Source organism: Macaca fascicularis, chromosome 12, assembly GCF_037993035.2.
Source record: "Macaca fascicularis isolate 582-1 chromosome 12, T2T-MFA8v1.1".
Taxonomy (NCBI): Eukaryota; Metazoa; Chordata; class Mammalia; order Primates; family Cercopithecidae; genus Macaca; species Macaca fascicularis.
Genome location: NC_088386.1, coordinates 69,468,081 through 69,485,853, shown reverse-complemented (window position 1 = coordinate 69,485,853; position 17,773 = coordinate 69,468,081). Strand labels below are relative to the sequence as shown.

General features: G+C 36.9%; 1 protein-coding gene across 8 annotated transcripts in view; it reads left to right on the top strand.

The window, feature by feature from the left end:
* SP3 (Sp3 transcription factor) overlaps positions 1-17,773 on the top strand; it is a 55,717-nt gene that overhangs the window by 5,508 nt on the left and 32,436 nt on the right. For all 8 annotated transcript variants that reach the window (XR_012421242.1, XR_010579926.2, XM_065525656.1 and 5 more), the window contains one exon: positions 4,206-5,565. Coding sequence is in view for 6 of the 8 variants with exons in the window: in XM_065525656.1 (XP_065381728.1) it covers positions 4,206-5,565 (1,360 nt within the window). In the remaining 2 variants the exon portion in view is untranslated. The remainder of the gene's footprint in view (positions 1-4,205; positions 5,566-17,773) is intronic.

The window sequence follows — 17,773 nt, the reverse complement described above, 5'->3', positions numbered from 1 at the left end:
TTGTAAACTTATGTAGACATAAGTTATGTAGAGAATTATCTTGCTTCTAAATCAAATACTAGTTCTCGTCTAGGTTGCCTGTTTTAATTTTTTTTACTTTTATTTTTTTGAGACTGAGTCTCGCCCTGTCACCCAGGCTGAAGTGTGGTGGCAGAATCTCGGCTCACTGCGACCTCCGCCTTCCAGGCCCAAGCCGTTTTTCTGCCTCAGCCCCCGAGTAGCTGGGACTGCAGATGTACACCATGCCCGGCTAATTTTTGTCTTTTTAATAGAGGCGGGGTTTTACCATGTTAGTCGGGCTGGTCTCGAACTCCTGACCTCAAGTGATCTGCCCACCTCAGCCTCCCACAGTGCTGGGATTACAGGCATGAGCCACCGGCCCGGCCATGGTTGTATGTTTTTAAATCTCCTTTTCTTTTGTTTTTGTAGTGTTTCCAGTAGTCTAACATCAAACATTTTTCATACTTTACTTTTTTTTTTGTCTCAGATGATTTTCTAATTTATTCTTCTCCCATTTGGTATTTAGTGTACTTCATCTCTTTTAGTGGTATATTGGTGATGAAATTTACACATGATGGTGCTTTACAAGGCTTTGTAGTTTTGAAATATTTGGAGCTGATTCATTGTGGAATTGTGGAAATAGGTTTAAAATTGGTTTAGACTTTTTCATAGAAGGCTCTTAATACCTCAAAATTTGTTTTGATCTGTTCTGTCATTGTGTTTGCAATGATTTTAAAGTAAAATAACTATTCAGTAAATATATATAGATCTTACTGAGTGCTGGGAATTGTGCTGGGCATTTTAGTGGATGTTTTTCAAATCTATTCTCATAATCTTAGCAATCACAGTGATCTTGGGATTGCACAGTGCTCAGTAGTTTATAAAACTCAATATTTTTCTTCTGGTTCTTATGACCCTGCAAAGTAATTTTTTCTGGTTGTTCACATGAGGAAATTGAGTTGCTCTAACTCACACAATTCCACAGTGTAGTCAGAACTAGAACTTAGTTCTGAGCTCTTTTTTTTCTAGTGTAATATATTATTTGTCGAGTGTAGTTTTGGCATAATTAATCTAGTAGTTTTCTGATTGAGTGTGTTTTTTCCATTCCATTTAGAAAATAGGGTAGTTAGCAAATTTTTTACAACTGCAAATTTATTATATTGAAAAAGTCCCTTTTCTTGCTTATTTTCCTTAAATTACCTGTTGGGTTTTTTTTTTTCCCCATCATTGTGCTTCACAGGTATTTTAATATATGGTTTTCATTTCAGGCTTATGCAGAGAAATTCAGAATACATCACTTTGCTCTAGGTTTAGAGATTTTCCTTCAATTAATGGCCTGACTTGCTGGGAAAAATGGCACTACAGTTTATTTTTATCTAGCTTCTGGAGAGGGGATGACTTGGGCAGTATTTACTCAGATTTGTCATTTGAGTAGCTGTATTTATTTTCAAGGAATTTCTTGATTAGAAAGCTGTTCAATGATGGTTGAATATCTGTCTTTATTACTATTTTGTTAAAAAAAAAAAAGTTACATGCTGTAAATTTGACTTTTTTTAAAAGAAAGTAAAGGGGACATAATGCCAGTATTGTAAAACTAATTTGTGTCTGAGTTACTATATTCTTTGATAAAAGCTCAATACTTGTAAATTTTATGCTGGTCAGAAAAAATTTCAGTGGATCCTCCAGGTGAGCAGTAACCTTAAGAAGATAAAGATTGGATTTTAGACACCCTTTAGATTTTAGTATATAGGTTTAAATATTTGTGGTTGACTCAAAATGCCAAGAGACTGAAATGAAACATTCGTCACTGTAATGTTAGGAAAGGTGACTTAACATTGTAATTTCTATACCAGATAGAAGTTGCAGAGTGACATGTGACTTTAATGTCTGATGCTTCGTTTTAAAATTGTTTAGTAAGTACAATTTGAGTGTATTTAAGACAGATCACTATTTTAGTTCAGGCCTAGAGATTTGTATTGGGTTCCACAATTTCTCAGCCTTTAGTGTCTCCTCCCTTTCTTTTCAGTCTCCTTCACTGAGTCTTAGTTTATCTTTATAAAACACAGATGTGATTGCACCACTCACTTGCTTATAAACCTTTTATAGCTTTCACTCGCTATCTACAGGATAAAGTCCAAACAATTTAGTGGGATCTGTGAAACCATTTGCAAGCCTTGATAAAAATGTCTAGTCCTGTTCCCCATTGTTTTCCTTTATGAATATGAGCCTTTTTGGGATCTTTTCTTCAATTTCAAACTTCATATTATTTTTTAGGGTTTCTTTTTGTCTGTGATTTTATTGTTTCTGTGCCTTTATTAGTGCCTCTTTTTTTAACTCACTACAGGGAAATCTTATATTCTAATACTACTTTAAAATATATCTATATGAAATCTTTTTTCAATCTTGTATCTTCCACAGAGTGTTTTGATCATATGACTAGTCTGTGCTACTTTTCACATTGTATTAGCATGGATGTGTGTATGTCTGCTTGGATTGACAGTGAACCATTTGAAGATTGGGATTGTATGTCATGGGTTTACTCACATGTGTATTTCATCTTGGTAAATTACTTTCAAATATTTGAATTTAGTCATTTAACTGTGGTTCATCCACTGAAATAACTAACTGTATATACTTCTCAACTATGTCTTCATGAAAATTAGGTAGTGAGTTTCTTTAAGAAACTTACGATTTTTTTTGTATATCTTATTTGCATTAAGTTATATGGAATGGTTTATGTTGAGATAACTGTGTATGTCTTAACTGATTTTTTGGTCATAGATTCTCACTGAGAATATAATGAAACCCTAGATTATCTTTCTCTCCCTCAAATTGTATTAGTACTTTGTCAGAAAGTTGGCATGCTGTTTTAAAGGGCTTCCAGTGCTGGGCTAGATATGCTTATGTTCCCATTGTCTAATGATATATGGAGTTACTGAACTCACAGGTAGATCTAGAAGGAAGTAGGAGAAGGATGACTTTATTTTGATGATAAATTACATAGGTCTTATTCCCTATCTTTGCCATTGGTCTTGGGGGTAGGAATGACACAAACATGATCTGGTGTTTAAGGGCCTGGGTTTTGGAGTTAAGCTTAGCCTAGTTTTAAATCCTGTCTTACCTATTTGATAGCCATGTGATTTTTGTCCCTCAATTTTCTCAGCTGTGAAATAGGGATAATACCTATCTCATAGGATTATTTTAAGGAGTAAATTACATAATTCTGTAAACCCTTCTCATAGTACTGGCATATAAAAGAAAACCTTAAATGTTAGACATTATTGCTATTATTCCCTTAAGAAAATCTACTCTTGGACGTTGACATGTAGGGTTTTATTTCTTTCTGTTTTTCTACATTGGATTTTTTCCAATCTTGCCTAATCCATAAACTATGGGGATGGTAACTGAGCTGCTAGTAGGTCCAGAAGCATACAGACTGTGGCTTTACCTACTATTCTAAGTTCGCAGAAGAATGCCAGGCATATACCAGAATACAAAAGATATATGCCAGGCATTCTACTGAAAACTTACAGTAGTAGGTAAAGTCACAGTGTGTATGCTCCAGCTTCTGATTCTAGAAAAACCTTTCAAATGGGGCTATGTTGTCATGTAGTCACAGGGCAATGACTTTTTCTCATTCAGTTTTTTTAACATCTTTATTTTTCAATAGTTCATGGAAAAAGTAAAGAGTTTGATAGCTTAATGGAATAGCTCTAGCAATGAGTTTACTTCAGAGTATGTTAATAGATGCCACAAAAGAGTAGATTTCATTGTTTGGTTTTAGGTTTATAGCAATAATAAATCTTTTCTAACTCGGATGACTTAACACACTTTGCTAATGTTTCCTTTTTATACACAAATATAATGGACCTAATTTAGTCATAGCTATCTCCACTGTTGTGTTTTGTGTTTTAACTATGTAGTGTTAGAGATCATAGATGCAGGATTAGAAGATTGGTCTGTGGTTGTGATGAACATTCTGAGAATTTTTTCTGTCCCACTCAAATAGGATGAATTGTCTTTGCAATAACAAAACCAGAAGTGATAATTGTAGTTCATATAGTACTGCTACTGTATTTGAACCCTATTGTGTTTTAAGATAAGTTGAATTTTCAGGTAGTAGGATTTATACCAGTTATTAGAATTTTTTGAGAGTTGGTTTAAATATACCACAAATACATCACATTTTTGTTTTCTTCATCCAGACAGGTGATTTGGCTTCTGCACAGTTAGGAGGAGCACCAAACCGATGGGAGGTTTTGTCAGCCACACCTACAACTATAAAAGATGAAGCTGGTAATCTAGTACAGATTCCAAGTGCTGCTACTTCAAGTGGGCAGTATGTTCTTCCCCTTCAGAATTTGCAGAATCAACAAATATTTTCCGTTGCACCAGGATCAGATTCATCAAATGGTACAGTGTCCAATGTTCAGTATCAAGTGATACCACAGATCCAGTCAACAGATGGTCAGCAGGTTCAAATTGGTTTCACAGGCTCTTCAGATAATGGGGGTATAAATCAAGAAAGCAGTCAAATTCAGATCATTCCTGGCTCTAATCAAACCTTACTTGCCTCTGGAACACCTCCTGCTAACATCCAGAATCTCATACCACAGACTGGTCAAGTCCAGGTTCAGGGAGTTGCAATTGGTGGTTCATCTTTTCCTGGTCAAACCCAAGTAGTTGCTAATGTGCCTCTTGGTCTGCCAGGGAATATTACATTTGTACCAATCAATAGTGTCGATCTAGATTCTTTGGGACTCTCGGGCAGTTCTCAGACAATGACTGCAGGCATTAATGCCGATGGACATTTGATAAACACAGGACAAGCTATGGATAGTTCAGACAATTCAGAAAGGACTGGTGAGCGGGTTTCTCCTGATATTAATGAAACTAATACTGATACAGATTTATTTGTGCCAACATCCTCTTCATCACAGTTGCCTGTTACGATAGATAGTACAGGTATATTACAACAAAACACAAATAGCTTGACTACATCTAGTGGGCAAGTTCATTCTTCAGATCTTCAGGGAAATTATATCCAGTCGCCTGTTTCTGAAGAGACACAGGCACAGAATATTCAGGTTTCTACAGCACAGCCTGTTGTACAGCATCTACAACTTCAAGAGTCTCAGCAGCCAACCAGTCAAGCCCAAATTGTGCAAGGTATTACACCACAGACAATCCATGGTGTGCAAGCCAGTGGTCAAAATATATCACAACAGGCTTTGCAAAATCTTCAGTTGCAGCTGAATCCTGGAACCTTTTTAATTCAGGCACAGACAGTGACCCCTTCTGGACAGGTAACTTGGCAAACGTTTCAAGTACAAGGGGTCCAGAACTTGCAGAATTTGCAAATACAGAATACTGCTGCCCAACAAATAACTTTGACGCCTGTTCAAACCCTCACACTTGGTCAAGTTGCGGCAGGTGGAGCCTTCACTTCAACTCCAGTTAGTCTAAGCACTGGTCAGTTGCCAAATCTACAAACAGTTACAGTAAACTCTATAGATTCTACTGGTATACAGCTACATCCAGGAGAGAATGCTGACAGTCCTGCAGGTGAGTCTTAAGTTATGTCATGCCATAAATAAGGTCATTGAAAATACACAGAGGGAAATTTTTTGCTTCAGGTATTTATCAGCGTCAGGCTTACATTAGAAGTAATGATCAATGTTTGTGTGAAAATATGTTTGTATGAAAGTAGACATCAAAGTAGCTTCCAAATTATTGTTCTTTGAAAGTTTGTAGTTTTTGAAGTTAGGGATTCATTTTTCTAGTATGCCAATTACATTTATAGTTTTTTCTTAATTTTTTATTTGTTTTGACATTTGATTGATTGATTCAGGCATTATAAAATTTTTATTTGGCAGGTAGGCTGTCTTGGTTGGCCTTAGTGTAATGTGAATTAAAAATTTTATGCATTATATTTGGTTGAGGAGTCAGGTTGGTACAGTGAAAACATGGTACAGGGAGTAAATATGCCTCAGCCACTTGCTAGGTGTGTGATTTTGGCCCGGTTATTTTTCTTTTGCAAACTCGGTTTCCTCGTTGTCTAAAATGGAGGTGTTGGACTAGGTAACTGTCTAGGTGACCTTCCAGACCAAAAATTCTTTGATTCTGTGATAGTGGGCATTACATTAATCTTAACTGTGCTAGAAATAGTTGTCAATAGTATTAGTAGACATTTCAGAAGTCTACTCTTTGAATGTTGTATAAGAATTAAATAATAAAGTTTAAAAAGAGATAGTGTAATTTTTATCCTATGAATGTTGTCTGTCTAGATAACATTTGATTGAATGTTTTGTTGCGCAGTAAGTCCTGAACTTTATTACTTTAATTCTGTTTTGTATTTGGATTTCTGTGGAGATTGTACTATGAACATTCTTTCACCAGGTCAGTGATTCTAAACTCTTAAAAGTGGGACACTTTAACTGAACTGATTCACGTAACTCCCATCACCTTTTAAAGATTATCTTTTTTCTTTTGATAAATTTGTGATACATGCTTAGAAAATTGGAATGGCCTTAGAACCTCAGATCTGTATTTGGAAATCCTTTAATTGCATTTGAGCCTTCTGAAGCTGTGATGATTTTTTTTAGGGGTTGGGATTAGGATTTCTGAAGCTGGTTTAGAGCAGTGGTTTTTTTGTTTTTTCTCTTTTTGAGATGGAGTCTCGCTCTGTCACACAGACTGGAGTGCAGTGGCGCGATCTCAGCTCACTGCAACCTCTGCCTTCTGGGTTCAAGCAATTCTTGTGCTTCAACCTCCCGAGTAGCTGGGATTAGCTCCTGAGTAGCTGGGATTGCAGATGCATGCCACCACGTCCAGCTAATTTTTGTATTTTTAATAGAGATGGGGTTTCACCATGTTGGCCAGCCTGATCACAAATTCCTGACCTCAAGTGATCCCCCCGCCTCGGCCTTGGCCTCCCAAAGTGCTGGGATTACAGGTATGAGCCACTACTCTGCTCTTGGCCTAGAGCAGTAGTTCTTAAAACGTGATCTGTGGACCATTGGATATCCCTAAGACCCTCTGAGAGGTCCTTCTTATCAAGCTACACTAAGAAATTACTTGCCTTTTTCTCTGTGTTGACACTTTCAGTGGTGGTGGTAAGACTGCTTGTGTCTTAGCGTAAATCAAGGCAGTGACAGCAGACTGTAATAGTTGTTGCTGTATTCTTCATGACCATGCACTTGCAGTTAAAGAAAAATCCCAGCTTCACTCAAGAATGACCTTGATGAACAGTAAGAAAAGATATTTACTAAATCTTGACCCTTGAGGGCTGCATGTCTTTTAAAAAATAATAGCTTTATTGGGATATAATTCACATACCATAAAACTCACTCTTTATACAATTCGCTGGTTTTAACTGTGGTCATAGAGTTGTACAACCATCATCACTATCTAGTTTTAGAGCATATTTATTACCCCAAAAGGAAACCCATACTCTTTAGCAGTCACTCTTCATTCTCTTCCCCTCAGACCCTGACAACCGCTGCTCTACTTTCTGTCCCTTCGGATTTGCCAGTTATTTCATATCAGTGTAATTGTATAATATGTGACCTTTGGTGTTGTGGTTTCTTTCATTTAGCATGATGTTTTCAAGGTTCATCTGTGTCATAGTATGTGTCAGAACCTCATTTCTTTATATGGCTGAATACTATTCCATTGTATGCATATACCACATTTTATTTATCTACCGATAGACACTTAGGTTGTTTCCACTTTTTGGCTTTTATGAATAGTGCTGCTGTGAACATTTGTGTAGGTAGCATTTTGTGTGGAAATGTTTTCTTTTGGGTATGTACCTGGGACTGGATTGCTGGGTTGTGTGGCAGTTGGGTTTAACTGGTTTTCCAAAGAGACCATACCGTTTTACGTTCTCATTGGCAGTATGTTGAGGGTCCGAGTTTCTCTCTAGCGCCACCAACCTTTTATTGCACATCTTTCTGATTACAGCCATCCTAATGGGTATGAAGTGGTATCTCTTTATGGTTTTGGTTTGTAGTTACTACTACATGTCTTTGTAGTATTCTTTGTGATGAAATGGGAAATACGCTTTAATAAAGCATTTTTGCAGCATATCAAAATAAGAATTGTTTAAAAAACCACTTTTTTCCCTCAGTTATGCAGTTCTGTGAGTTGCAAGCTGAACTAGATGCTGTTTTCATCAAATATTATTTTTACTTGGAAGAATGACTGATAAACTGGTTTTGAGATTAATGTTAAGTGACAGATATTTCCTCAAAAAAAATGAAATGAGCCTGTCATGTGAAGGAAAAAAACTGGAAACCGCTTGCTGCTGATGACAAAATTTGCATTTTCCAGTGAAAATTAGAATTTTGAGAAACTCAAATCTATTATGAGCTTGATACCTTCTTAATACTAAATATTTTTCTGATGAGATGGGTAGTGATACTAACAGCTTTTTTGATATTGTATTTTAATGAAATGTGCTAACACTTGGAAGATCTGTGTGATAGTTCAGTGAACCAGCAGATTTCAAATGACCAACGCATTATATTACAAAATTGTGCATGGGTAAAAGATCCATTCAAAGTGCAAGATAGACCAATAACAGTATAGAAAGTTTACAGTAGTGTCAGGTTCCACATTTGTACTGAACTTTAAGAAACTGCCACCTTTAAATTTGGTGTAGTATTCAAAGAAAACCCACAATTGGCTGAAAGGGTACTAAGTTATTCTTGCCCTTTCCAGGTACATATCTGTGAGAGTAGATACTCTTCATAAGCTTCAGCCTGAACCATGTATTGTAAGAGATTGAATGCAGGAGCAGATCTGAGACTTTAAATGTCTTCTTTTATTCACTCTAGACATTACAGAGATTTGTGAAAATGTAAAACATGATTTTCTCATTAAACTTTTTTTGTTGTTTTGAAAAATGTTTTTCATAAAGTGTTAATTTATGTTAATGTAATGGATTTATTTTTAAATGAATTAAATTTAAATTTCTGTTCATGATTCAGTAAATATCAATTTACACATATACTACATGAACAAAAGTTTTTTGTGAACGTCAGTAATATGTAAGTTTGGAAAGGAGTTCTGAGACTAAAAGGTTTGAGAGTTAGGTGACAGATTACTAAAGACATGAAAGATAGTTTTTAGAAACCAGTTTTTAATGTGTTTACATAATTAATGTTACAGAGTTCTATAGGTGTTAGAAAAAAAATCTCTAGGAACTTTGATTTTTGTGTATTTATGTTGGTCATGAAATGATGTTGTTATGAAGCACTAAGTTCTTCAGTCAAGTAATTTCTTTTCAAATGTTACCAGAATAGAAACACTGTATGTATTTAATACAAAATGGAATTTTAGTTTATTGAATGGTGCTCAAGAAGGGTAAAATAAATACTCCAGAAAGCCATTAAATTTGAATTTTGTCCTGATTTTAAAGGAATGGGGATATTATTTGAGAAAGTAAAAGTTAAAGCAAGTGAGAATAAAAATGCTGGATAAGACATAGCATATTTAGTAATAAAAACCAGGAAGTTTTCATATTGAGGATATAAACTTTCTCTTGGTATACTTTCTAATTGGCAAGAAGGGAGATACATTAAGATGCTTTTTCTCACCAGAAAATCAGAGCAAAACATTTGTTTCAGTGTTACGTGTAGTATGCCCAGATGAAAATGCTGAAAACTTTGACATCCTTGGTTTGCCCCCCCCCCCCCTTGTTTTTGTTTTTTTTTTTTTAAAAGAGACAGGGTCTCTGTCTTCTAGGCTGAAATGCGGTGCTGTAATTGTAACACATTGTGATCTCAAACTACTGGCCTGAGCCTCCTGAATGTGTAGAACTGCAGGCTGGCACCACCATGCCCAGCTAAGTTTTAAATTTTTGTAGAGATGGCATCTTGCTATGTTGCCCAGGTTGGTCTTGAACTGCTTGGCACAAGGAGTCCTCTTGCCTTGGCTTCCCAAAGCGTTGGAATTATAGGCATGAGCTACTGTGCCTAGCCTGTACTGTACTTTTGATAAGCATGACATTTATGTAACAATTTCCCAAAATAAAGGAGAAAGTACTTATTTATTTATTTATTTATTTATTTATTTATTTATTTATTTATTTATTTTTTAAAACCAGGGCTCTGGAATTTGCCTTTTTGTTTGTTTTTGTTAAGTTTAAAGGACCCCTTTAATAAAAATGACCTCTACTCCAGCCTGTTTTAAGCAGTAAGTCTGACTTTGGTCCCTTCTTTTTTGGGGTACTTTTACTACTCTTTATCCTTTCGGAACCAAATCTCCATCTTCCTGGAAACATCAGGCGCCTAGCTGAAACCCTGCTAATCTTACATATATCTGTCCATTTGTGGCTCACTGAGAAAAGCATGCTGCTTTAGGAAACTTTGTTGTCTCATTTTTACTTTATCATTGCTGTATCTTGAAACTGGGTAAGAGGAGGCAAAGTATGAATGTATGTATCTTTCCAATGTCAAAATTTTCCCGCAATTTAAGCCAAGACTTAATTCAGTCTCAAATTTTAGCCCTCTACCAGATTTTGTTTTATCTAAAATACAGTTTATCTTTCAAGACTGGGCACATTTAAAATGGAGTCAGGTGTTTGAAGTTGGAAGAAGAGTTTATAGAAGTCATTTCTTCTTAAAAGCAAACAACTTAATGTTTAGAATTCCCCGTTATTCATGAAAAACTGGACAGTTGCAGGTTAACTGGTAGCTGTCTTTTTGTATTAGAGAAAATAGAAACTTTACAAAAGGTAGGAATTTTTTTTTTTTTTTTTTTTTTTTTTTTGAGATGGAGTCTCGCTGTGTCGCCCAGGCTGGAGTGCAGTGGCCGGATCTCAGCTCACTGCAAGCTCCGCCTCCCGGGTTTACGCCATTCTCCTGCCTCAGCCTCCAGAGTAGCTGGGACTACAGGCGCCCGCCACCTCGCCCGGCTAGTTTTTTGTATTTTTTTAGTAGAGACGGGGTTTCACCGTGTTAGCCAGGATGGTCTCGATCTTCTGACCTCGTGATCCACCCGTCTCGGCCTCCCAAAGTGCTGGGATTACAGGCTTGAGCTACCGCGCCCGGCCCAAAAGGTAGGAATTTTTAACTTAATATTTAAGTTTTTGGTTTTTTTTGTTATACTTTAAGTTCTAGGGTATATGTGCACAACGTGCAGGTTTGTTACATATGTATGCATGTGCCATGTTGGTGTGCTGCACCCTGTAACTCGTCATTTACATTAGGTATATTTCCTAATGCTATCCTTCCCCCCTCCCCACATGCAGAAAAGCCCAGAGTTAGATTCATTGCTGAAAACAAGAGCCTAGAGTAGAGCTCTTTTTTGTTAAAGGGGAGCTACAGAAAGTTGTTGCTGTTTGTTATCCTGAGGTATGACTTAAATGAAGATTTACAGAGATGAGACGATGATGCAGGGAAATAGGAGGACATCAGCACAGTCTTACGACCACCACGTATGAACAGTTGAACTGTTAGCTGAGTGTTTGGATTTGTGATATAGCCAGTATTACTACTTGGAAGACTTATATATATGAGTTCTGGGGCTTGCAAAAATGGCAGACCCATAATAGTAATACTGAGAAAGATAGAAAAAAATTATATTCAAGATGATCCTGAAAACCTAAATTCCAAAATACATGAAGGCAAAATCTATGAAAGATAGCTGATAAAATCAACAATTAGGAGATGAATTCATGTCAGATTAAAGAAAATAAACCATTCTGTTAAAGATTTTAAAAATCAGTATGCTTGTAATTGTCAGTGAGATAAAAGAAGCAGTAGCATCTATAGAAAAGAAGTGAAACAAAAACAGTAGATATGAAAAAACAATCAAATCCTGGGTATGAGAAACACATTTCATTGATTCTAAGACACATTTCTGAAATTGGGGTGCATCTTGCAATTCAAGACATGTCAGTGTTTCTCTCTCTCTCTTTTTTTTAAACTGGTAGTGCTTTCTCTTAGATGAAATATAAAAGTTTTTCGGGGAGAAAAAAGACAACCTTTAGAATGGATTGAGCAAATAGTAATATACTGAGGAATTTATCCAGAATACCACACGGATAATGAACGAGCAATTAAGACATGGAGGATAGATTGAGAGCCACCAGTGTAGAAATTTCAGAGAAAAAGAATAAAGTGAATGGCAAGAGAAGCAACGTTTGATGAAATAATGGCTAAGAATTTTCTTGTGTTGAAGAAATACAATCTACAGATCAAGTTTTATTTCAAGTATGTAGATAAGTAGAAATAAGTTCATCTCTGACTTAAACTGAAATCACAGACATTACAGAGATGTTACATTAACATCTTAAATGTTAACAGAGAGAAGACAGATTACTTACAAGGAATGATAGATAGCCCAGCCAAGCATGGTGGATCATGCCTGTAATCCCCCAAAAAATAAAGCCAGGTGTGGTGGTATGCACCTGTAGTTGTAGTTACTGGGGAGGCTAAGTTGGGAGGATTGCTTGAGCCTGGCAGGTCAAGGCTGCAGTGAGCTGTGATTGTGCCACTGCACTCCACACTGGTGACAGAGTGAGGCCCCGTCTCAAAAAAAAAAAAAAAAAAAAAAGTGTATGTTTCTTTTTAGCCACACAGATGTCAGAAGATCATAGAGTAGTATTCAGAGTGCTGAGAGAAAATAACCAGCAGCCCAGAATTCAGTGAGCAATTAAACTACTCAAGATTTAGAGTTTAGTGAAGATATTTAAAATACTATTATTCAAAGACCTTTATTGAACTGACTACTATAGGATTAAGTAGGAAAAATGGATCCTGAGGAAATGAGTTGAAAATGAGGAAATAACAGTAATTACAGAAATGGATTTTAAAAATTGGTAATTTGAATCCTGGTGTGGTGGTATATGCCTTTAGTTTCAGCTACTCAGGAGGCTGAGGTGGGAGAATTGCTTGAGGCCAGGAGTTTAAGACCAGCTTGGGCAAGAGAGACCCCCATCTCTTTAAAAAAAAAAAAAAAAAAAAAAAAAAAGATAATATTGGTAACTTAAAAATGTAGAAAATTTCAAAAGTACACAAAAACAATACATAATGAACCTTCCACGTACCCCTTTCCCAGCTTTAGCAATGATGATCACCTTGCTATTCTTTCTTTTATTTCTACCATTTAAAGTTTTATTTTTGCTGAGTTATTTAATCAATGTATTATTATTTTTGAGACCCTATCTTACTCTGTCACCCAGGCTGGAGTGCAGCGGTGCAATCTTGGCTCATTGCAGCCTCCACCTCCTGGGTTCAAGTGATCCTCCTGCGTCGTCATCTTGAGTAGCTGGGATTACAGGAGCCTGCCACCATGCCTGGCTAATTTTTGTATTTTTTAGTAGAGATGGGATTTCACCACGTTGGCCAGGCTAGTTTTGAACTCCCAACCTCAAATGATCCGTCTACCTCAGCCTCCCAAAGTGCTGGGATTAAGGCATGAGCCAACAGGCCTGACCTTTGCTGAGTTATTTCAAAGCAAATCTGGCATCATATAATATTGTCCCAAAATACTAATGGAGTGGTTCTCAATGTGTGGTCTGAGACCCCTGGGGGAGGTGTCCCTGTGATCCTTTAATGGGAGAGTGAAGTCAAAGCTATTTTCATAATATTAAGATGTTATTTACCTCTTTCACCTCACAAGTAGTGTACAGTGGAGTTTTTATTAGGGAAGCTGAACATTTTTGCATGTTTATTGGCTAATTGTGTTTTTTTGTTAAATTGCCTTTTATGTTTTTTGCTTATTTTCCCCCACTTATATAGCATACTTCTTATATACTGTATACATAAAGATGTTGTAAAACGTCTTTATATGTCCGGGATATTAATCTTTTGTCCCACACTACAAATAATGTCATCATTTTTTTGCCTTCAAGTTTAGTCATGTTGGGTTGAGGTATACATAAATTCTTACTAGACTCTTTTTTAGTATAATAACTTAGAAACTTTGAGGTGTAGTTTTTGAATTTAGTTTGTATTGATTTACACGTCTTCTGATGTAGTGGGAACAGTATGTGGAAGAAATTGGGAATTTTAAATTATACTTTCTTAGACTAGAATATCTAAAATGCATTGTGTGACCTTTAATTTTAAATATATGGTTTTGGTCACACTTTGGTTTCTTAGTATTCTATGGAAAAATAGTGTTCATAATTCCATGAGACCCATCCTTGAGGATGATACTTTCCATCAACCTGAAGTGTATGTAATTTAATATTAGTAAATACTATAACCATTTACTTGTTCTGATATAGCTGTGTGATTTAAACCATATAATTTTAGAGAGCTCAAATAATTCAACTTATTTAAATGCATCTTGAACGAATGGCTGCTCAGTGTATGTTTTTTGTGGAGATAAGGTTTCACCATGTTGGTCAGGCTGGTCTCAAACTCCTAGTTTCAAGTGATCCAGCTGCCTTGGCCTCTCAAAATGCTGGGATTACAGGCGTGAACCACTGCCCCACCACTGGTGGTTTTTTTTTTTTTTTTTTAAATACTTTTCTCTTTAATTTGTTTTCTGGAATAGTGTATTTAGTTTATAATTAACCAAATTTACCCCATAATTTAGTCAGCAACAATAATGCAAATAAGGATTCTGGATGAACATAAAAGAATGGAAATCACCTGATGTGTGCTCTTCATTAGAGTGTTATATTTTTCAGTAATGCCGTATTTTAATCCAAGAGGAGAACTTTTTTACAGCTTGTTCTCTAAACTGCCTCATCATTTTAGTGGTTCTTGGGTACAATTTTTGTATTCAACTTCATGTTTTTTGAGACAAGGTCTAGCTCTGTCACCCAGGTTGGAGTGCAGTGGTGCAGTTTTGGCTCACTGCAATCTCCAGCTCCCAAGTTCGAGCATTCCTCCTGAGTCAGCTGGGACTACAGGTGTGTGCCACCACACCCGGCTAATCTTTTGTATTTTTTCTAGAGATGGGGTTTTGCCATGTTGCCCAGGGTGGCCTCGAATTTCTGAGCTCAAGCAGTCTGCCTGCCTTGGCCTCCCGAAGTGTTGGGATTATAGGTGTGAGCCACCATGCCAGGCCTTCGGCTTTATTTTATGAGGGTACTTAACGTGTGACATTGTTTTCATAAATCTCATTAATTCTCTGATTCAATGTGTGGTCTGAGACCCCTGGGGGAGGTGTCCCTGTGATCCTTTAATGGGAAAGTGAAGTCAAAGCTATTTTCATAACATTAAGATGTTATTTACCTCTTTCACCTCACAAGTAGTGTACAGTGGAGCCATGTGTACATAGGACCATCATTCTCTCAGCAACCTAGGTTAGTCAGTCATTGATTCAGTCAACAAATGTTTGAGGGTACAGTCACATGCTGCATAATGATGTTTCAGTCAGCAACAAACCACATATACGATGGTGGTCCCATAAGATGTAAGACTTTTATTTTTACGGTTCCTTTTCTGTTATGTTTAGATACACAGATAACGTACCATGTACTATCATGTTTATAGTTGCCTGTAGTACTCAGTATAGTAACTTGTTATACAGGTTCTTAGCCTGTGAACAACAGACTATACCTATAGCCTAGATGTGTAGTAGACTATACCATCTAGGTTTGTGTAAGAAAGACTGCAATGTTTGCACAGTAATGAAATCGCCTAATGATGTATTTCTCAGAATGTATCCCAGTCATTAAGTGACAAATGGTTTTATACTACAATATTCTAGGTAGTATTCTTTGCAGCAGTGAAAAAGACTAAGTCCCTGCTCTCATGAATCTTGTGTTCTAGTGGATGAAGACAAGTAAGCAAGTACAATAATTTTACATAATTAGTGTTATGAAGAAAATAAAGCGGCGCTGGGAGCGGTGGTTCACGCCTTTAATTCCAGCACATTGGGAGACCATAGTGGGAGGTTCACTTAAGCTCAGGAGTTCGAGACCAGCCTGGGCAACATAGTGAGACCCCCATCTCATAACAAAATAAAAATTAAATTAAAAAAGAAAATAAAGCAGAGTTATGGAATAACCGTGGAGTATGGTGGTTATTTTAAATATGATGGTTAGGAAATCCCGCCTTATAAGAAAATGAAATTAAGCTACAGATCTGAACATTGATAAAGGAGCCTGTCACTGACATTTGGAGGAAAGAGTATTCCAGGAAGAGGGAATGAGCAAGGTGGCTGGAATTTCGTGAATGAGGAGTGTTAGAAAATAAGATTGTAATCAGTCAGGGGCCAGATAATATATGCCATGGTAGGGAAATTGGATTTATTTCATGTCTCATAGGAAAACATTGGTAGGTTTTAAGCAGGGAACTGATATAATTTATGTATTTAAAAGATCACTCTAGCAGGTCCCTGCCTCAGAGTAAGCATAAGGCTGATGGAGCAACAGAGTCATCCCTCAGTATCCAATGGGGATTGGTTCTAGGATACTTCCTACACCCCCTAGAATATCAAAATCCCCAGATGCTCTAGTCTCTTGTAGTATTTGCATATAACCTACACACATCCTCCCACAAGCTTTAAATCATCTCTAGGTTACTTACAATACCTAATATAATGTAAATGCTATATAAATAGTTGTACTGTATTTTAAATTTTGTATTTTTATTATTTTTGTGTTTTTAAAAAAACTTTTGATTTGCAGTTAGTTGGATCCACAGATACAGAACCTGTGGAGGGTTGACTGTACAATCAAAAGATGATAGTTTGGCTAGGCTAGTAATGGGGAAAATCTGGGGAAGGGTGGAGTAAAGTGGGAATTAAGTCTGTTATGGCTTTGTTAAATTTGAAATGACTATTAGATCTACAAGTGGATGGTTCCAGTAAACAGTAGAATATCAGAATCTAGTGGTCAGGTTGGCCTGGAGGTAGAATTTAGGGTGTCATTAGTGTATACATATATGACTTGATGAAATCATTCAGGTCATAGTTTCTTTTCCAGTCGCCCAGGCTGGAGTGCAGTGGCATGATCCTAGCTGACTGTAACTTCCGCCTCCTGGGTTCAAGCGTTTCTCCTGCCTCAGCCTCCCAAGTAGCTGGGATTACAGATGTGCGCCACCACGCCTAGCTAATTTTTGTATTTTTCATAGAGATGGGGTTTCACCATGCTGGCCAGGCTGGTCTTGAACTTCTGACCTCAAGTGATTCGCCTGCCTTGGCCTCCCAGAGTGCTGGGATTACAGGCTTATAGGCATGAGCCATCGCGCCCGGCCCCAGCTTTCGACTGCATTGTAGAATCTCTCAGAGAACTTTCTAGAAATGCCAACGACTTGTGTTCATCCTCCTCACAATTCTAGTTTAATTGCTCTACGTGAAGCCACGAAAGTTGTGTTATAAAAGTCCCCAAGTGATTTTGAAGTGCAACTGGTTTAAGAATTTCTAACTTAATAGAGAAAGAATATACATAGAGAAGAGCTTGGGAAATCATATTCTGAGCCTCAGATTATTTCTCTAGACTTTTTAAATGTAGAGTCTGGCAAAGTATCAAATGTAACCCACCAGGCATATGAGAAGGTAAGACAACAGGAATGAGAACCAGCAGAAACAATAGAAATAGACTAAAAACTACCTAACTGTGGTCTAGGGAATACAAGCCACGCTTGAAAAAATTTTAACAGTTGGAGACTAACAGAAATGACACTGCAGATTTGTAAAAGAACCAAATAGAAATTCAGGAACTGAAACTTAAGTATCCAAAATTGAAGGAAAGCCTTAAGAGTGAGTCTTAGGGCATTCTCAACATTTAGAGGGTGAGAAGTAGAGGAAGAACTCGCAAAGGAAACAGAAGGAGCTTCCATGAAAGCCAAGTATATTTTGG